The sequence below is a fragment of the Pongo abelii genome, chromosome 6 (assembly GCF_028885655.2).
Source record: "Pongo abelii isolate AG06213 chromosome 6, NHGRI_mPonAbe1-v2.0_pri, whole genome shotgun sequence".
Lineage (NCBI taxonomy): Eukaryota > Metazoa > Chordata > Mammalia > Primates > Hominidae > Pongo > Pongo abelii.
The window spans coordinates 60,427,554-60,449,714 of record NC_071991.2 but is presented as its reverse complement, the minus strand read 5'-3'; the positions used below and the strand labels follow the sequence as shown (position 1 = coordinate 60,449,714).

Sequence of the window (22,161 nt, the reverse complement as noted above, 5' to 3'; positions counted from 1 at the left end):
AGGATACACATTGAGAAATCCCATTCCTGCCCAGGTCCCAGCAACCCTTTCACTCCTCTCCCCTTCAGCCATATTTCCTTCATATTTCTTTATAGAGGTGTAGTTAAAAGGAGTCTGAACACTGCTCAGCATCTTGCTTTCTGCCACATACTCCCTTATTCAGAGGTATCATTGTGCATTTTACTTGTCCCATGTTGCTGACCACTTGGGTTATTTCTAAATTTTTGTTATATTAAAGATGTCCCCAGTAAATAGCCCATACAGATGTCCTCTTCATAAACAAATAAATGTATCTGAAGGGTAGATCCCTAGAAAAGAGATTGCTAGAACAATGGGTAAATGCATCTGTAACTGTAGGAGTTGTGCTATTCTGCAGTCTGACCAATAATGTACAAAAGTATCCATCTTAGCAACAGTGTATCATTAGACTTTCGGATTTTTGCCAGTCTGATAGGTGAGAAATGGAATCTCAGCCTAGTTTTAGGTTGTGTTATTTTAATACAAATAAAATCAAGCATCTTTTATTTTGTTGAAAGGCTTTCTGTATTTAACTGTATCCTTTGCTCATTTTCTATTCTTGCTTTTTTTGGCTTTATTTCCAGGAATGTTTGATATAATAAATCTACCAAAATATAGGCTAGGAACAACAGAGGTTATCATGCAGCATTAGGGGACAATACACTGCCACCATCATTGTCAAACACATAAGATAACTAGTCAGCCAGCAAAGATTAAAGAATATGGCCAGGTCCAAATGAATGAAGGATCTAGAACTCAAGTTGCCTGACACAGACAAGCACGGTCATGTCTCAGCCAAAAGTCAGACTCTGGATTAAAATTTTCACAATGCTCCAATTTGGGAGAAGATGAAAATGGCCTCAGGAGACATCATGCTCAAATAGCTCATGGCCTAAGAACTCACTGCACCTCACAGTTGTTACATAGATCACCGGCTCTCGCACAGAGCCTTAAAAGTTATATTAGCGGCCGGGCGTGGTGGCTCATGCCTATAATCCCAGCACTTTGGAAGGCCGAGGTGGGGCAGATCACCTAAGCTCAGGAGTTCGAAACCAGCCTGGCCCAACATGGTGAAACCCGGTCTCTACTAAAAATACAAAAATTAGCCGGACATGGTGGCAGGCAGTAATCCCAGCTACTCGGGCAGCTGAGGCAGGAGAATCACTTGAACCTGGGAGGCAGAGGTTGCAGTGAGCTGAGATCCTGCCATTACACTCCAGCCTGGGCAACAAGAGTGAAACTTTGTCTAAAAAAAAAACAAACAAACAAAAAAAAAAACACGTTGTATTAGCAACAGTCCTTATTCACTTGTCTGTCTGGCTTCCCAGCTCAAAGCAGATGAGAACTAAAAAAGCCAAAGCACATGCAGTAAGGATATCCTAGCTCGAGTCAGACTCCTGGAGAAGAGACCTTGGGGGGCAGACACCAAGAAAGCAAGACAATGACACAAAGTTAGCAAAGCACACAGCCAACTGGCTGGGAACAAAGAATCTTAAAAATAGTTGCCAAGGTAATGACTGCAGGAGAAGATAACTATATTCACTACTGCTTGTTAAGACTGACTCAGAGTCATGGAATTATCTAGTTTTTGAATTAGAAGAGAAACCTCATTCTTTCTCACACTCCATTCAGGATTCTTCTTAAAAGCAGCTCTGTTTGAACCCTGGGCCTCTGCTTGAAGAGTTCTAGAGAAGAAACTTCAACATCAAAATACTCTAGACAAAGAAAGGAGCAACTGTTTGTTGAGTACCTGCTATGTTCCAGGCATGGGGCTTACTGCTTTATACACATTTCCTTATTTAATCTTCACAATAACTCTTTGAAGTAGGCATTGTCCACATTTTACTGATGAGGAAGCTGAGGTTCAAAGATGTTAAGTAACTTGCCCAAGATCACAGCAAAGAGAGAAGCAGCCCTGACATCTGGGAGCTGGCCTGGAACTATCAGGCCCTGGTGTTGCTGACCATGAATAATGTCACAGAGCATCAACATCACGCAAGGCCACTCTTGTCATGATAAATCAACATGAAAACAAGGCTTCTCTGTAATCATACCTGAACATGTTCAAAGCACAAAAATGATCAAATACCACCCCACTTCCAATCATTAGCAGTCCTGATGAGTGACTGCTGCTTCCTGACCAATCACAGCTATAGCCTCTCTCTGGCCTTCTCTCATTTTTGACGAGATTTAGGAGGATACTCAATCACAGAACTTCCCCTGCTTCCCTGACCACATCCAATTCAGAGCAAAGCCCTCTTTCCCCGAATCACCTACTACATGCCCCAAAATCCTCTGTCCTAACACCTCTTACTGAGATATCTCAGGGTTCCCCATGGTGTCCCTCACTGTAAGGAGAAATAAACCAACTTATTGAACTGTCAGTGTGTTCCTGGAGGTCTTTGACTGGAGGGGATTGAACATCACATAGAGAATCAGTGCTGAGCCAAGATTCCACCCGAGGTCCACCTGACTCCAAAGCCTGTGCCCTTGACCACTCTACTCTGCTGGCTCCCTGTTCAGCTTTTTTTCTGTTCTAATGTGGGCCTCATATGATTCATTCTGTAACATAAGTAAGTGCCCTTGAAAAGGTAAACCTCAGTTACGGTGGAAACAAAAATCATTGCTATGGAAGATGTGTCATTTCCTTTCTATCTGGGGAGATAAAACATGGCTGTACTTGTCTACTTGTCTCATTGTTAACAATTTCAGCATATTTTGAATTAGTTTTAGTTTTCTAGATAGCAAAGTGCAATTGGGTCTATTAAATTAGAACAAAGGTGGCATCTTTTATCTTCCTATGCCTACAGCCCAGTACCTGAGCTCATTTTTAATGAGAAGACAAATTAGTATTTCATCATTTCTTTCTAAAATAAAAATCGGTATGTGAACGCAATGATGGTCATAAGACAGGCATGAGCTCGAAAAGAGAGGGAGAGTGAGGCGGCAAAGGCTTCGGGGAAGTGGAGTGGGTAACAGAGGACAGTCTGGGTAAGAATAGAGAAGATGCGGTGTGGTGGCAGGCACCTGCGGTCTCAGCTACAGGTGGATGGGAGGATCCCTTGAGCCCAGGAATTCAAGGCTGCAGTGAGCTAGGATAGCGCCACTGCACTCCAGCCTTGGTGACAGACCGAGACATTCTCTCAACAATAACAAAGAACCTAGCCAAGGGACCGTGGCTGGGGAGCTGGGCCCTTTCTCTCTCAGATCTACCTAATGGTCTGGGCTCAACTTCTCCTTTAGAAAAAGAGCTTGGTGGTGATAGATTGTGAAGACAATTTCACTCTCCGGCTGCTTCTCCAACCCCACAGCACTCCTTTCATTCCACTTGGATTTGGCCGCCTGCCTGCGTCTCGAGGACAGCGACCCCAAGCCATCCATCCCTTTCACTATCCCATTCACTATTCTAGACAGAGTAGACTCTGGAGGAGTGGGTGGTCGGTGTGTTCAGTCCACAACCAACGCTTTTCTAAGAGGTGCCCTCTAGTCTTTCCCCTCGGGGTGCAGACGGCAAGCGGCTCTGGAAAGGGTCAGAGGTCCTCAAATGGAGACCAAAGGAAGCCACGCGGGCATCTGTTGAGAGCCATTCCAGCGCATGCCGGGCACACCGACTGGGGCTTGGCCTCCTCCCCAAGCTAGGGGCCTTCTAGATACTGGAGCAAGGTGGATGGGGACTTTTTTCCGTCCAGAGAGACTGAACTCCGTATCTGCTCCGCGGCCCGCCTCCCTGCACACACGCCCCCGAGCCGGGAGAGCCCCCGAGCCGGGAGAGCCTCCGCAGCGCCCAGAGGAGAGACCGGAAGACAAAGGATGAACAAGTGGGGAGGGCGGGTGGGGGGTTGGGAGAACGAAAATACCAGCTGCGCTTGCAACATCCAAGGAAGGAAGTGGCAGCGGGGACGGGGAGAGGATGGGAAGGGGATGCTGACTGCGAGTTGGGGCGGGACGCGGTGATGGGAGGGGACCGGGCCGGGAATGCGGGAGGCGAGGGGAGCGACGGGACCTGCCGTTCCAGCGGCCGGGCAGCCAATCGATTCGTCTCCCCTAGGAAGGAGCGAGGGGAGGGTGTCCCAGAGAGAAAGCACCGCGCGGCCTCGGCTGCCCCCGGCCCGGGACACCCAAACACACCAAAGAGGAGCCGGAGTGGAGCCCGGAGCGGATCCCGCAGCCCGCGCCCGCCGCGCACTTACCCGCGCGCCCGCTGCTGGGTCTCCGGCAGCCGCGCCCCCTGCGCTGGCGGACTCGGAGGAGCCTGCGCTGGGCCGGCGGGGGGCGGGCGCTCGGGGAGGGCGGAGAGAGGGCCCGCCCGCCGGGACCTTTGCTCGGTCCGGGCGCCCCAGAGCCACGGGACTGGCCGCCGGAGGCTGCGGGAGGGGCGCGGGGCGGGGGCTGCAGCGGCGGCGGGCCCGGGGCAGACCTTCCAGAAGCCCCGGAGAGAGCCGCTGCCCCTCCTTCGTGCGACTCTCTGGGAGCCTGGCTGCTGACGGCCCAGGGCTCGGCCGGAGTCCCCGCGCACTTTTCGGGACTCACCCGGGAGATGTCGGGACCTCTCGGGAAGAGTGGGCTGCGCCTGCCTTCCGCGGCCGCCTCGCCTCCTCGCTGCGCGGGACCGTGGGGTTTGAGAGCGGCGCCTCCTCGCGGGGCCGGACCCGCCACCCACATTGGAGTGTGGACTGACACCGCGGCTTCACGGTTCAACCAGGAAAGTCCAAGGCCTGTCCAGCCTGTGGGAGCCCCTAATGCCCGTGCCTGGAGTAGTATCTGGGTGTGTGGTGCGGCAGTGCTCACACTTAGGCCTGCCGCTCATCAGCGATTCATTCATGTAAACTCCACTCTAAGCTCCTTGAGGGCAAAACCAGGCGCTCTCACACACTGGGTGCTCAAAGAATACTGAACGAGGGAATCTAAGCATAGCTGGTGCTCAAACATTGCTTTCTGAACTGACTTAAATATTAGCTCTTTTTGTAACATTAGGACCAGCTGAAACCGATTAACCATTACTTAAGTTCTTACAGCGAGGCAGAGCCAAAATCTCCCGGGCATGTGCAAGAGGGAAAGCTTTCTAATTGTGAACACCACGCGCCCCGCAGAAGGCTGCATTGGCATCACCTGGGACTGGTTAGAAATGCCAAAAACGCCTGACCCGCCCCCAGGTCCAGAAGGCAGATTTGAGTTTTGCCTCTTGTCTCCTTGCCAGTTGACTGGCAATAGAGGTTTTTCTTTTCTCAAAAGCCTGTGCCACAGTTTGGTTTCTGTGTGCCTCAGGTTATGAGCCCATTGCTCAGTGACACTTTCAGTCAGTATATCATCTTCACTGTGCAATGCTCTCTACTAAGCTAAGAGCAAGGAGTAAGAGAAAATGAAATTTCTGCCCTGCGAGAGCTCACACAGTATGGAGTTGTGTGGCTGTCTTCAAGGCTGTTCGGGGAGGGCAGGTAGAGAAGCCCGGCAGCGCTTTCCCTTGGGCCCCCCTATGCTTTAAACATATCTCTAGATTGCAATTATCCACCTCACTGTAAAGCCTTTCCTGACTATCCAAATTAAAAGTGCTGCCCACCCACCCACGGGAACACCTCCTAGTTCCTCCTCTGCTTTATTTTTCTCTTTGCATTCACCACCATCTGATAGACTGTGTGCCTCTTACTTATTTCATGTATTATCCTCTCCTGTAAAATGTCAGCAGCATGAGGGCAGCTGGTCTGTTTTGTTCCCTATGCCCAGCACCTAGTTTAGGATTTGACACATGGTAGCTATCCAGTAAATAATTGTTGAATTAAGAAATGAATCCTTTTGTTAGTTTCTCCACCTAGACTGTGGGGCTGTACACATCCTTGCAGTACCTAGCGCAAAATAGGTGCACAATTAGTGGTTGTTGGATGAAGGAGTGGTTCGAAATGGTCCATGGTGGTAGGCCCCTGATTTGCTAATGTGATGAGATGTTGGACGAAAGAAAGAATCCCAGCCCTGTCAAGAGACTTTTCATCTATGCTATTAGTTCTCTATCTTCATAAAATTATATGGTGATGACTCTGGCTTGTTGTCAGAGATTATTGCATCCCCACCTAGGGTACTGACCTTAAGAATAGCCTCATAAACAGCATACTCATCAGGTTCCCACCCCAAAAAGCCCCAGTCCTCTATCTAGATAGTTACCACTTGTAATTCAGAGTGGGTGAACTTTTTGATGCAACAGTTACTAAGTGGCTTCAAATTCCGTCACTCTTTTTTTTTGTCCTGTCTAGTCTTTTAATTAAATGCCCGAGGAAGACAGTAATAATATCAGCTGCTATTATTTATGTAGCACTTTCTGTCTACTGTCACCAAGCATGCTTCTGAGTACATTACATGCAATGATTGGCTCATTTAATCCTTACAACTATTTGGGAGTTTCGAGTTACAAATGAGGGAATTGAGGCACAAACTGGAATGCTCACACAGCTGGGAAGAGACAGAGCCACGATTTTAACCCAGGTTGTTCAGCACCATCTGAGTTTTAACCCACCATAGGGTAGACTCTCCAGAACAGAAAATAGGAAGTGCAGTGGGGGTCCCCCCACCCAAGCAGTGTAGGAGCATGGTCTGTGTTGGGAGAGAGGGATGACTTGTGTTCAAGATCTCACCTGACCCCAGTCTGCTGCTCTCCCTGTCCAATGGTGGGGGGATGAAAAGGTTCTGGCACAGCCATAACTTTTTTAAAAAAATAGTTGTGCTTATTATTATTGTTAAATAGAGTATTTGAAGATTTCAGATGAACATATACAACATGGAAACTTTTAGCCCAATTGGAAAAAAGTAAATAAAAAGAAAACGTGGAACTCCAATCTTCTTATTCCATACAGATATATTCCCTTTGAGGAAATGGAGGGATATGGAAAGAAAATCTCACAGGAGATCAATTGGAGTGGTCCTAATGATGATGGTAAGCATCTGCTTTCAAAAAGATTCATTATATAAACAATGATTCAACTTACAGAATTTCTGAAACACATCTATTGGGTGTTGTGTATTTCCTACCCTATGCCTAGATTCTTGCTGAGGAAACAATATGCAAAGGGCAGCAAAACTCAATAAAACTCATTACCGGGATTTATTTCATAAATGAACACACCAATAAACCAGCTCTGCATGGCTGCCATAATTGCTTCCTAGTTCTTTGAGAACCACGTTTGGAGACCTGGACTCTTTCAGATGCATAACCTCTGCAAAGGAGAAAAACACAGACTTTGGATCCATCAGATTTGGGTAGAATCCAGCCTACCACTTACCAGCTGAGTGACTTTAGGCAAATTGTATAACTTCCCATTTAAAAATTACTTATAACATTGTCATGAGATTATATAAAGTACTCAGCCCATAGTAGCACTCAATAAAAATTAGTTTCCTTGCCTTTATTAATTACTTTTCAGCTAAAGTTGGCTTTAAATTAAGCCTACATTTTTCACATATGCATAATTTTGCCTTTTACCATATTGATTGCTTCCCAGAGGAACATAGCTACTAACATAAATTAAAATAAAATTTGGCATACATTGATATATATTTTAAAACTGATTTCATTTACTTCCCTAAATCCCAAAAGTGCTTTTTAAACTGGAGACTGTATTGCCAATGCATATTACTAATTACTGCTTTAAAATAAAAAGCTTTATAGAGGGTTAAAGCTTTAACTTCTATAAAGAATTAAATCGGTTTCTCTTGGTGTCCCAACCTTCTCTTATTCAATTGCAAGGCATGGATACAGATAGGAGAAGAACTGAAATTACTTGGCAGCTAGCAAATGATCAACCAATATTGTCAAAATCAAAAGTCTCAATGCAAATATTATTGGACAAACAAGGAAATGTGGAATAATTTGCTGTCCGAATTATCAACTGCTGTATAACAAACTACCCCAAAACTTAGTGGCTTGAAACAACAACCACTTTATTACATATCACAATTTTGTAGGTTAGGGCTTTGAGCAGGGCTCAGCTGAGTGACTCCTCTGTTCCTTGTGCACTGACTGGGGTCACTCACTGGAATTTAGCTGGTGAAGGTGAATGGCCTGGTTTGGAGGGTCCTGGATAACTTCACCCACGTCTTTGCCCATTCGGGATGCTGTAATAAAATACCATAGACTGAGTGGCTTATAAACAATAGACCTTTATTTCTCACAGTTCTGGAGGCTGAGAAGTCCAAGATGAAGGCATCAGCAGATTCGATATCTGGTGAGATCCTGCTTCCTAGTTCATAGATAGTGACTTCTCAATGTGTCCTCACCTGGTGGAAGGAAAGAACAAACAAAACAAGCTCCCTGGGTCTCTTATAAGGGCACTAACCCCATTGATGAGGGATCCACCTCATGACCTAATCACATCCCAAAGGCCCCACCTCCTGATGCTATCACATTGGTGATTAAGTTTCAACATATGGCTTTGGGGGAACACAAACATTCAGACCATAGTATCTCACGTCTAGTGCACTGGCAGGGATGCCTTGAGGGTGGGACTGAACTTGAGGGTTATCAACCAGAGCCCTACATGTGGCCTCTTCATCATGGTGGTTTTTGGGAAGTCAGACTTCTTATAGTGGAGGCTCAGGGCTCCAAAAGCAAGTGTTCAAGAAAAAGAAACAAGGCAGAAGCTACAAGTCTTATGCCTTAGTCTCTAAACACCCAGAACGTAATTTCCACAACAAGCCTAGATTCAAAGATAGGGGTGGTATATTCTACCTCTCAATGGGAGAAACAGCAAAGAATTTCCAGACATCTTCTATCTGCCGCCCTTGTTTTCATGAAAGAAAGTGGCATTACAGGATAGGCGCAGTGGCTTCTGTCTGTATTCCCAACAATTTGAGAGGCTGAGGTGGGTGGATCACTTGAGCCCAGGAGTTAGAGAGCAGCCTGGCCAACATGGTGAAACCCCATCTGTACTAAAAATGCAAAAAATTAGCCGGTGTGATGGTGCATACCTGTAGTCCCAGCTACTCAGGAGGCTGATGCAGGAGAATCACCTGAGCCCAGGAAGTTGAGGCTGCAGTGAGCTGTGATCATGCCACTGTACTCCAGCCTGGGTGACAGAAACTGTGTGTCAAAAAAAAAAAAAAAAATGCCATAAAGGAAAGTGGCATTACATAAACAAAGTTAGTAAAAGCTTCTGTATTGTTTGTCCATTGTTCATGGAGAAACATACGTTATTATCAGCACTAAAGAAATTTGTGATGAAGACCAGTAGTCAGCCACCAGATGTCCAATTTACAGAAATATTCAAAGTAATATAATCCAGAGATATACAAACTTTTTTCTTCGGATTATCATTATTTTTAAATATTGTCCAGCATCCAAGTGAGCTATACCCAGCATAGAGAAATAAAGCCCATGCACCTAACATCTTTTTAACAAATATTTATTAGTGACCTACTAGGTGCTGGGTGCCATATTAGGTACTGAGGATATAAGGTGACCAAGGAGAATGTGCTTCATGCCCTCCAGGTCTGTGGGCTTTGTAGTATAGTGGGAAAGGCAGACAGATAAACAATAAGGATAAAGGATGAGAAATACAATGGTCAGCTGTCCTTGTTAGGGTAAGCTAACTACTAAAAGAAACCCCCAAATTATAATGGCTCAAATACAATAGTAGCTCATTTCCTACTCGGTAAACAGTCTAACTAAGGTACTTCTAGGTTTTGGGTGGGGTTGGTGGGGAGGAAGAACCACAGTCCCCATTCCTTCAGGAACCAGGCTGGGGGAGGCTCAGCTCCAGGTTGCTGAGGTTGCCCTGAGCATGGACACCTCGGGCAGATACATAAGGAAAGAACCCGGAGACTCCCTCGTGGGAGATTTTTATGGGAGCGGCACTTTCGGGTACAGGATGCATTCCAACACTCCCAGTGGATGCCTGAAATGGAGGATGGCACCAAACCCAGCCAGGATCAACTGGAACACGTTTCTGCTCATGTCTTCCAACCACAAATTCAATGCCTTTTTTATCTTAAGTAAGCACTTACATCGCATGGTGGCCATAACATTTGCAGTTTGAGGTGAGATAGCAAAACTAGCACAAATTTCTTTTCCCTTCTTTAGTTTCACAGAGAGATTTGTTCTTGAAATAGATCTTAGCAACTTCAGCATACAATTTTTTTCTTTCCATATTGAGAACTTTTGCTTTTTCACTTAAAGGAAGTACTTTACAGCTTCTCTTTGGAATATCCCAATTGCCCGCATCATTACTATTGCACAGAGGGGCCATTGCTAGATAAAATAAGGGTGATCGAACTCAAGCACTGCGATGTCATGACAGCCAATCTGATAACCTAGACGGCTACGAAGTGACCAGCAGGCAGGAGTGTAGACAGCATGGATATGCTGGACAAGGGATGATTTGTGTCACTGGAGAGGACAGGGCAAGACAGCATGAGATTTCGTCATGCTACTCAGAATGGCACAAATTTAAAACTTATGAATTGTTTATTTCTGGAAATTTCCATTTAATATTTCTGGATGGAGATTGATCGTGGGTAACTGAAACCACAAAAAGTGAAACTGCAGATAAGGGGAGCCTACTGTACCTTCCTTTGGCCAGAAATCAGTCACAGAGTCTCTCCTAATTGCAAGACAGGCTGGAAAATGTAGTCTTTGTGCTCTGGAAAAAAAGGAACTGGGTTTCGAGAGCAGTGGCTGACTCAGCTTTGTACAAAATGATTTTAGAGGGCAAATAGGTGATGGCCAAGCCCAGAGCTTTTATAAAGAATCCCAGCTAGGGTAAATCAGACAGCTGAACTGATTTAAATAACATATTTTTGGATTGTATAATACATTCTATTTTTTAAAATGAGCCTTTCTTAATCCTACACCTGATTCCAAGAGTTATCTAAGAATACATGGAGAGACTGGTGATAGAGTGGGTGAGGTTGATGTTTTCATCTATAACAATTTATTACTGATACAACTTCTTAGCTGAGTTATAATTGGAGGGGGAGTATGGGAATTGTATACACATTTGTTGTTTGGTAAGGTCCTTAAAAAGACTAATTGCAACGGAAAAAGCAATTTGGCAAGGAAAATTATCCTGGCATCTTACTCAATCTTGACTGATAGCTAAAAGCACCAGTGTAATAAATGTGTTTGGTCTGAATGATGGAAAAGAAAACAGCCCTGCAAGTAGAGCTTCTGTCACCTTAGGCACCTGTGATATCATGAAAGCTTTTGTTTCAAACTGTTGGTAGAAATGGAATTTTTTTCTAATACTATATGTTGAAACCTTCAAGCTTCTTTTTTTCTCCCCCAAAGAACTGTACCTGTCATTTCACTCTGAGGCACCATCTCTGTAAGGAATCTAGACAACCAGTGGGAATGGGCACACAGGGACTTCAGAAATCAAGTCGGCTTCCTTTCTGCAAGTAAATCCATCTTCTTTTGCTAACTTTCTTATATTAAAAAACAATAAAAAATCAACACCACCCCAAACCAATGTCAGTGTGGGCAGCCAGCTAAGACATGGCTGTTTGATGATTTTGGAGTTGGTGCAAATGCTACGTTTGAGTTCCAACTCTGCCTCTTACTTGCTGTCACCACTATTCCAAACCTCCACTTCCTTATCTGGAAAGAGGGAATAATCACACCTAGCTCACTGAGTTACTGTGATTAGATATACCAGCAGATACTTGATAAATGGTAGCTATGATTACTAGTTTCTGATTCCCTGGAATTCCATTCCATTTTACAGATACTGTTGAGTGCCTACTGTGTACCTGAATAAATCTGGATTCCTGCCTTTAAGAAGCTTACAACCACTAGAGGAGTGACGTGCTGAAAAAGCTTTAAAAGGTCCCAGCAATTCTGACTTGGGAGAGGGAGTTTTGGGGAAACATACCATGGAAAGACCAGCCTTTGATTAGGGCCTTACAGAGAAGGCTGAGCAAGCATGCTTCAAAGTTCCCCAAATCCATTTCTCACCTCTCCTTCCTCACCAAAAAGCCTGGCCCCGGGTAACGCTGGAATTAGGAATTCCTCTCCAGGAATGATTAGCCTTACATTCTGGAATTAGAAATAGACTTGAGGTATAAATAGCCCCTAGAGAAGTCACAGTGCAATGAACAATCCCATTAAGTTATAAGTGTCGATACGGATCCTTTCTTGCCGAAAATACACAAAAAGTTTACAAAAAGAAAATTAATATGAAATTATTCCACAACTTTGCTATTTTTAGCTTAGTTAGAACAATGGGCACTGTTAAATTGTTTAGCCTAAAGCTCCCTCCTTAGTATTTCGAGTTCAGCCTAAAGGTTGCTCCGTGTATAGTGAACTGTAATGTCACTGGATGTGTTAGGTTACAGTTCAGCCAATCACAGGGCCAACTGCTCAACCCAATGTTGAAATAAGGCAGATGTGGAGCTGTGCCCAAACCAGCTGTTTCTGAACTTCACTCCCCTTTTCTGTACGTCACTGCCCTTTTTCTGTCCTTCAATGTTATCCAGACATGTGGCAGCCCCAGAGTTGCTCTGAACCTATTCTGGTTCTGGGAGCTGTCTGAGGCAAGAATCATTCTTTGATCAATTAAACTCTGTTAAAGTTCATTTATCTAAAGTTTTTCTTTTAATAGCACCAAGTTAGATATCTATATTACCCACCTTTTTTGGATTGCTTATTTTTGTCCAGCATGATCCTTTATATACATCATTTCATTGGATCTTTGTACAACTCTATAAATTATTATTGTCCCTATTTTACAGATGGCAAAAACTGAATCCTAGAGAGGCAGCCTATAAATCTGGCACAATATATATGAGGATTTGAACTCAGATCTGAGTTCCATGCCCTAACTTTTGACTACTGCCTAATGGGTAAATCTGGGGAAGATGTCAAACATTTAAACATAAACCTCAAAGTCCATATTTTTACCTTTAGGTAAATTAATATTCATTCACTGAAAACAGATTATTTCTTCTGTTCTTAAATGCCCTGTAGGTTAGTGACTCCTAAAACAACTCCTGTAGTTCAGTCTAGTGATTTCTATGGCTATGATATTAAATTACATTATTTGTGTGTGTGTGTGTGTGTGTGTGTACGTTTGCATGTTTTCACAGTCAACTTATACTCATTCATTTTGTTTTTAATAAAATCCAGACCCTGCACAACACTTTATTTATTTATTTATTTATTATACTTTAAGTTCTGGGGTACATGTGCAGATGTGCAGGTTTGTTACGCAGGTATACATGTGTCATGGTGGTGTGCTGCACCCATCAACCCATCATCTACATTAGGCATTTCTCCTAATGCTATCTCTCCCCTAGACTCACACCCACCGACAGGTCCCAGTGTGTGATGTTGCCCTCCCTGTGTCCATGTGTTCTCATTGTTCAACTCCCACTTATGAGTAAGAACATGTGGTGTTTGGTTTTCTGTTCTTGTGTTAGTTTGCTGAGAATGATGGTTTCCAGCTTCATCCATGTCCCGACAAAGGACATGAACTCGTCTTTTTTTATGGCTGCATAGTATTCCATGGTGTATATGTGCCACATTTTCTTTATCCAGTCTATCATTGATGGGCATTTGGGTTGGTTCCAAGTCTTTGCTATTGTGAACAGTGCCATAGTAAACATACATGTGCATGTGTCCTTATAGTAGAATGATTTATAATCCTTTGGGTATATACCCAGTAATGGGATTGCTGAGTCAAATGGTATTTCTAGTTCTAGATCCTTGAGGAATTGCCACACTGTCTTCCACAATGGTTGACCTAATTTACACTCCCACCAACTGTACAAAAGTGTTCCTATTTCTCCACATCCTCTCCAGCATCTGTTGTTTCCTGATTTTTTAATGATCGCCATTCAAATGGGCATGAGATGTTATTTTTAACATTTAAAAAATTATTATGGGCCAGGCACAGTGGCTGGCTCACACCTGTAATCCCAGCACCTTGGGAGGCCAAGGCAGGGTGATCACCTGAGGTCAGGAGTTCAAGACCAGCCTGACCAACATCGTGAAACCCCATCTCTACTAAAAATACAAAAATTAGCCAGGCATGGTGGTGGGCACCTATAATCTCAGCTACTCAGGAGGCTGAGGCAGAAGTATCACTTGAACCTGGGAGGCAGAGGTCGCAGTGAGCCGAGATCGCACCATTGCACTCTGGCCTGGGTGACAAAGTTAGACTCTATCTCAACAAAAAATATTATTATGAAATATTTGTCTCATATAAAGGTACATAAGAATAACATAATGAACACATGTACCCACTACCCAGTTAAAAAATAAAACTATCAATAGAAGTTTCTGTATATTCATGCCCAGTCTCATTCTCCTCCCTCCCCCTCCCCATCACTGCAAGAGAAAACCTCTATCTAGAATTTTTACATTATTTTAATTTATTTTTATGAATTCTAGAAGGCTGTTTTTCTAAAAAAGTGAGAAGAGTTGAGTAGCATGGCTTTGGCTGGATTTTCAAAGGAAAATGGAGTTGTAGAACCTTTTTTTTTTGTTTCTACTAAAGTTTTTGTCATTTCTTACAAACTTGTTACAAACCAGTCATTGTAGGGCTAAGAAATCTGGGATAAAGTTAAATTAAAAATTTTGTATTATCCAAAATTCAGCAGAAAACTCAAAGACATTTTCTTACATCACAGCTTAGAGGCCAATTTCCCCTTTTATATCTTGTCTAATAATTCTCCACTATTAGAAAGTGCAGAAAAAATGCTTTTGATGGCTCTCGGGCATGTTTGTGTAATACTTTATTAAGTGCCATCTGCCTTTGCTTTATTAATGTTTTATTAAGGGCCATCTGGTTGTTGCTACCGATCATATAGACTCTGAAATGAATCTGTTCTCACCCATTAATAAATTATCAAGTTTCATCATTAGCAAAAGAAATTAAACTGAGCAGAACAAAGAGCAGAGGGGAAGGACACCCACGTCCCAAGGCTGCCCCCAGCTGGTTTTGTGGTCAGCACAGTCCCTCTACTTCTCTGATCCCCTGTGTTTCATCTGAAAATTAAAGGTTAAACCCGGCCTCTGAGGTTACTCAAACTTTAAAATTTGGAGTAAAAAACTCAACTGCAGTGCATGGACCAAAAACTCTGGTGCGCAGGGGAGAGGATTCTGCTTAGGACAACCGAGAAACACCTGCTGGGCTGTGCCTGGAGCTAAGAGAAGAACGGTAAGATTTAGCATAGGGGGAGAGGGAACAGCGCTAAGGGGAGCCAGGTGAAATACCACGTAAGGTGTAGGGGAGGGAAGGGAACTGAGATTGTAAAGATCAGCTGAGACCAGAGTGGGGACAGCCTTGCATGTCAACAGGGAGGTGTCATTTCGATCTTTTATCTACACCATTTTCCCCCTTCTTGCCCTAAGCTCTCTTTAGTCCTTGGGACCCATTCAAATGGGCCTAGCCAAATGGATTGGTATCTTCAGTAAGTTAAGTGTTACCCTCAAAGTAGAGTTTCCCAAGTGGCACAGCACACAAGTGATAAGTGGAACTAGAGACTGAGGTCGTCAACCCTTGAAACGTCAGCCTCTGGCTGGTTGCTGAATGAACGCTTTTATTTTCTATGTGTGCCATGCTATGACAAAGATTGGGAGCACCACCTTAAAGCAATCTGGTTCACCAAATTAATTTGCTTATGAAATGGCTTTCATCAGCAGTTCCAGCAGAAACAGCATTTATATTACATTGCATTATATTGTTTTATTTTATCTATTGTGTTATGTTAGTTAAGCGAATGAGTGAAGATAAAGAGAGAAAATTCACTCAACACATTCATTGAGCCCCTGGTATGTGCTTGGCAATGTCCTAGGCACTGGAGATACAGCCGGAAACAACAGACACAAACAGACTTAAGTGACTGCTGTCATAGAGCTCATGCTCTAATGGGCAAAAAATATACTTCTTGTTCCTGGTACAATCTGAAAGGGACCTGGAAGTCGTCACTCTATCCTAACAAGTTAAAAAGCTGAACAAACTCAAAGTCAACAACTCTTCTTAGAATCGTCAGAGAAATAAGATCACAAGAAAAACCATTGTCTTGGAGAGACAGACATAGATTCAGAGACTCACAACTTACCAGAGCAGAAACCACAGGAACCATTGCTTGCGTGGGAAACCCTGAACTGTAACTGATGAACTGCTGGAAGCTCAGAGTTGACAAGTCTGAGAGTTAGAAACTCTCTACACTTCTATGAGTTTTACCTCTAGGAGCTCTAACCAGGTTCTCACAGGGAATATCAGAAAAACTCCCCTCATTCTTGCAGCGGGAGGCGGGGAACGTAGCCATTTTGAAACATGCCAGAGCATTCTTTTCTTAACGAGGCCTGTCTTCAAGAGAAGCTGTTTCACCAAAGCCTAAACGATTAGGGTTTTATCAGAGCCTAACTCAACTCCAGTCCCCTCTAGCCATTCTGCCCCACATAAGAGGGGGAGGGAACTAAGTTTCACAGCCCAGGACATAGGCTCACTAAAGACTGATTAATAGGACTATAGAACGCCTCCCCCAGCCCTATACCTCTCCACCACATCACTAAAAGCTTATTTTCCACAGTTCCTCTTTCTCAGTACATCATGTTCAGCTTTCAACAAAAAATTGCGAGGCATGCTGAAAAGTAAAAAACAAAACAAAACAAAAACACACGCACACAATTTGAAAAGACAAAGCAAGCATCAGCACCAGACACAGATATGGCAGGGATGTTGAAATTATCAGCCCAGGAATTTAAAATTCACTATAATTAATATGGGAAAAGTAGACAACATGCAAGAACAGATGGGTAATTTTGGCATAATAAAATAGATTTGGTCTATGTCCCTGGTTCCTGGCACAGAGCTCCTAAAACCCTTGGAACTCCTGCATGGTAAGTTTGTTTTTGGTGTTTAATGACATGGCTCTTGGCTGAGGGTCCATAGACGACTTCAGAATGGGACTTGTCCCAGAAAGACCAAACCATGTGATTAGAGGGTTGGAACTTTCAGCCCTACACCCAAGCCCCAGGGAGGGAAAAGGGGATGGAGATTGAATTCAATCACCAATGGCTGATGATTTAATCAACCATGCCTACATCATGGAACCTCCATAAACACTCCTAAATGATGAGGTTCACAGAGCTTCCACACTGGTGAACACATTGAGGTACTGGGTGTGCCTGGAGAGGACAGAATGCTTTGTCTTCCTCCCTCCACCCATATCTTGCCCTATGCATCTCTTTTGTTTGACTGTTCCTGAGTTGTATCCTTTATGATAAACTGTTAATAGTAAGTATAGCCTTTCCTGAGTTCTGTGAGTCATTCTAGAGAATTATTGAACCTGAGGAGAAAGTCGTGAGAATCGCCACATTTCCAGCCCGGTTACACAGAAGTGTGGGTTACTTGGAAACCTGCCACTTGGAACTTGTAAGACTCAGCTTTTCACCTGCCGGGTCTATGCTAACTCTGGGAGTTGATTTCAGAATGGGATTGAATTGTTGAACGCCCAGCTGGTGTCAGAGAATTGCAGAATCAGAGAACTGGTTGGTGCCAGAAAACACCCCAGAAAGAACCTAAGAGTAATATAAGCAGAGAGATGAGAATTCTATGAAAGAACCAAAAAATGCTAGAGATCAAAAATACCGTAACAGAAATAAAGAATGCCTTTGATGGGCTCATTCGTAGACTGGACACCACTGAGGAAAGAAGAAATCCTCTGAGCTTGAGTATATATCAATAGAAACTTCAAAACCAAAAAGCAAAAAGAAAAAATGCTGAAAAAAAAAAGAACTGAATATTCCCAAACTGGGACAACTGCAAAAGGTGTAACATTAGTGTAATGGAAATATAAGAAGAGAAAGAGAGAGAACCAGAAGCAATATTTAGAGCAACAATGACAGAATTTCCCCAAATTAACATCAGACAGCAAACCACAGACCCAGGAATATCAGAGAACACCAAGCAGGATAAATGACAAAGAACTAAAGCTAGGCGTATCGTATTGAAACTTCAGAAAGCCAAAGATAAAGAAAACATCTTGAAAAAAACAAATATAAGGCATGTCAGGTAACTGTAAATGCTAAAAGGAACAAAACAAAGAAAAGGCCAAAGAGTTACATGGGGTGACTTTTGGAATTTTTGATACAGTGGCCAAGGAAAGCCTTCCTGGAAAGGAGACCTTTCAGTCAGATTATTATGAGCTCTTGAATTTGTGGTGGACACATTAATGTTTTTGTTTATTTAGAGTCAGCAGAAACAGCATTTATATTACATTGTATTATATTGTTTTATTCTATCATATTGTGTTATGTTAGTTTAGTGAATGAGTGAAGATAAAGAGAGAAAATTCACTCAACACATTCATTGAGCCCCTAATATGTGCTTGGCACTGTCTGAAATAGGTCCTTTGGTGCAGTAGAAGGAATGTAACCAGGCTTGCATCCTGGTTCTGCCACTTACTGGCTGTATGACCTTGAGCAAGTTGCCTGAGTTTTTGGGCCTCTATTCTACTTCTACAGATTGTACCCCTAGTTGGTATTTATAGGTTACAGAAGGGTACCCCAGAGAGCTTGGAAAAGAGTGTCAAGACTGTCCTGGGAGGGCTTACTTGGATGCTCCACACTAACTTGATGTGAAAAGGTCCCAGATGCCTGTAAAACTGCTCCAGTACCTGCCTGGCTGCAGGAACATTTCTAAAGAGGAAAGGCCAAGAGGAAGGGAGACAAGGGACACCTAAGAAGAATCTCTAAGTCCTGTCCTAGTCAATCCTGTTCCAGCTCCACTGGAGAGCCTGAGAGCACCCCTGACGTGAATGGAGGTAGTGGCCTGGCTATTATCATCCCATTTGAAAAACTTCACCTGATGCAGTCCCCTTGTCTTCAATTCACGCGCAACAGCCCCTTGTTCATGAGGGCTGCCGGCAGAAATAGAATGAGCTGGTGACACAAGCTTTGGGTATCCCACGCTTGGGATGGGAATTCTCCCATTGCTCCTAAATACAGAATCCCAAGTCCTTGCATCCTCTAGCCCCTGCCCACCTCTCCCTTCACTCTGTGAGGAAGGTGCCTCGCTGGCCCATCCTCAGTTCCTCAGAGGTGCTGAGTGCCTTCCATAGGGGCTGAATCCGCAGGGACCATTTCTGTTCCCAACTCTTCATGTGGCTGCCTCTTGTTTAGCTTCACATCTCAGCTTAAACTTCTCTTTCTCTAGCCAGCATTCTTTGACCCACAGGTTTAAGGTCTCATTTATTTATTCTCATAGCTTTCTTCATAGTAATTTTCTTAATTGTAATTAATGAACTGATTGTGTGTTTGTTTACTGTCTGTTTTATGTAGGCTCCATAAAGGGTAGAGTCATGCCTGTCTTTGCTCACTGCTGTGTCCTCAGTGTCTCACACAATGTCTAGCACAGAGTCAGCACTCCACAGATATCTGTTGAATGCATAAATAAAGAATGAACAGTCAACTGTGGCTGTGGGTTAGAGATAACTTTTGGTTCAGTCATTGGCATAGTACCTGGCATGCATTTGGTGCCTAATAAATGATAGCTGTTGATTTCATGGGCATATTTCTTGTCAGATTCTAGTAGTTTCCATGACTAACTTGGTTTTATATCTTTGCAAAGACTGTTGGGATTATAGGAATGGATTTCCATATAGTTCAGTAATATTTCAGAAATCTAGTTGTAGAACTTAGAAAGGTGTTTCTTTCTGACTGGTTGCCTCTTCCTCTGTGTGCTAATACATCTTTTATTTATAAAAGAGGCTATTCAATGAGACTTGATCTTAATAGATAAAGAATCTAATTGCTATGGACTTGGCAATTACAGCCAATGAGACACCCAATAGCATTCAAGGACCTATGGGGTTGGGGTGAGGTAGATGTAGTAGTTGCTGATTATAGACAATGGGAATTGCATTGTTATAGAATACCATGCTCTTAACCCAAGGTGGGCTATGCAAGCCAAAACTCAACAACAGGTAAACTTGTTCTTCTCACCTCCATCCCTGAAAAGTCTGTCTTTGGTCTCCTGGAAACTCGTCAGTGACAATGAAAAAATTTTTTTTCCATCTTCTTTTCTTTATAAACTCAATTCCATTAGGCACTTTAAGCCCTTGTATGTAAATCAATTCAGTGTTTGCTCTTACATGGCTGTTTAAATCATTTGGGCCCTAATTCTGTTTTATGATTTAGACATCTCAAGTTATACATATCATCATTTGAAACACACTGAGAAATATTACTTCATAGCTTAGGATAAAGTGCTATTATTATTCTTTTACATTTAGTGCAAATCATAAATCCAAATATTTGTAGCCTTCATTTTAGTATGGTTTATGACTAATTCATTTTAATTATATTCCTATTTGATGGCAATTCATATTCTTCCATCTACCAATTTCATATCGGTTCTTATTTTTGTATGTTTTATGGAGACTCTCAGTTTCAGATATATTATGCAAATCTAACGAATTTTTAAGGCTAATTAAGAGTCACAGTCATGTCGTAACTTGTCAGTATAGCTCCCTCTCTCCCCCACCTTTCTAAGAGCCTGTGTCTTCTAAAATAGTGATGGCATGGCCTCTTAGGTTTTGTCAAGTGAGGGAGCTCAAATATATCTATGAACACATCCCCTGAAAGAATTCTCTCTAGAATCTGGTGCTCTCCTTCTGACTTAGTGTAACTCCATTTGTCTGCTATGGAAAGCTCTTGACCCCTCCTTCCTGAGGTTACCAGAAAGCTAAAATGCTGCAACCACATCTTTCCTAGTTCCCAGCACAACCACATCCTTGCTTTTTCACAATTTCCAATTTCTTTTAAATTTTCCTGTGTTTATATGAAGTGTGTCTCTTAGATGCACAAATGTCTTTTGAAGGTATGTGAAATCTAGAATATAAAAAAATTTACCCTGCTTTCTTTAGGAGAAGAAAATGTTGTCTTTCTGAGAGACTCCTTATCAGTACAGTCTGAGTGATGAGGGACTCTCAGGCCCTGCTCATCCTCCAACTCCTTTCTAACTCCATCATGGCTGCTCCAAAGAAGTCATCTCTTTCCAAGTCATTTCCTGTTGGCATCACTCATTTTCCCCTTAACACAAACAGTATCATATTCACTTTACTGGTCTGTCTTCCCTCTCCCTCCCTCCCTCCCTTCCTTCCTGTCCATCTTTCACCTTAAGCCCTCAAAGAAGGACCAGGACCTCCCAAAATACTTCATGCTTTTCCCACAACTTCAATTTTGTGCCACTTCTGGCTTTAAGATCCTGGGTCTGCAAACTTACTTATGCTTACCAACTCCTTCCTTTTTTAAAAAAAATTTTTAAAAATTATTTATTTATTTATTTGAGACGGAGTCTCACTCTGTCACCCAGGCTGGAGTGCAGTGGTGCGATCTCTGCTCACTGCAACCTCTGCCTCCCAGGTTCAAGCAATTCTCCCGCCTCAGCTTCCTGAGTAGCTGGGATTACAGGCGCGTGCCACCACGCCTGGCTAATTTTTGTATTTTTAGTAGAGACGGGGTTTCACCCTGTTGGTCAGGCTGGTCTTGAACTCCTGACCTCCTGATTCGTCCACCTCGGCCTCCCAAAGTGCTGGGATTACAGGCGTGAGCCACCGCACCTGGCCATAACACTTTCCTTTCTTTAGAGCTGATGCAGATGTGAAACCCAGCCCCTGTCTTTCATTTACACAAATACTACCCACACAAGGCATGTGTGTATGGGGGATGTTTCTGAATGCTGGGGGAAATGGAGTTTGCAAGGAAGCAAAACAAGCAACTAAATAATGCATAATAGGTGGCCCTGGGATTTTGCCATCTCTGTGGTTTCTTTGTCTTCTGGTGATCCATACCTTTGGGGTGTCATATTTCACCCGCAGTGTTTCATCAAATTAAATTTCCCAACAAAAACAGTTCCTTTCTCAAGAGGAATTCCAATACCAAGTCTTACGGTACATTTTTCTCATGCTGTTACAAAATATTATATGGACACATTATCTTCTGAACTCTATCGTAAGTCTAGGAAAGCAAAGACCTTCTTTCAGATTTCTTAGTAACTCAGGAAACAAGAAGGTGATGCATGTTGATCATTTGCTATGTCCAGCACACTGCTAGACAATTTTTTGATATGTTATTTTATTAATTTCTGTACTGTAAAATCAGTGTGATGATATCTGTTTAATTTAGGAAGCTAAAGCTCAGAGATGTTAACTAAT

The 22,161-nt window shown here is 43.1% G+C and overlaps 2 protein-coding genes across 3 annotated transcripts in view; one reads left to right on the top strand and one right to left on the bottom strand.

Moving 5' to 3' along the window:
• The window catches only part of GSDME (gasdermin E), a 61,449-nt gene extending 56,620 nt beyond the window's left edge, over positions 1–4,829 (bottom strand). The window contains exon 1 of one of the 2 annotated variants that reach the window (XM_054559371.2): positions 4,549–4,829. The gene's annotated coding sequence lies outside the window, so the exon portion shown is untranslated. Of the gene's footprint in view, positions 1–4,208; positions 4,372–4,548 lie in introns of those variants that run through there. The other variant, XM_024249867.3, reaches the window with a different exon arrangement.
• LOC129060357 (collagen, type I, alpha 1a) lies at positions 388–7,760 on the top strand. The gene is made up of 4 exons (XM_054559372.2): positions 388–454; positions 3,330–3,448; positions 4,067–6,937; positions 7,044–7,760. Exons 1-3 carry the CDS (start codon positions 388–390, stop codon positions 4,910–4,912), a joined length of 1,032 nt encoding a protein of 343 aa, XP_054415347.2. The 3' UTR covers positions 4,913–6,937; positions 7,044–7,760.
• Positions 7,761–22,161: the final 14,401 nt, after the last annotated feature.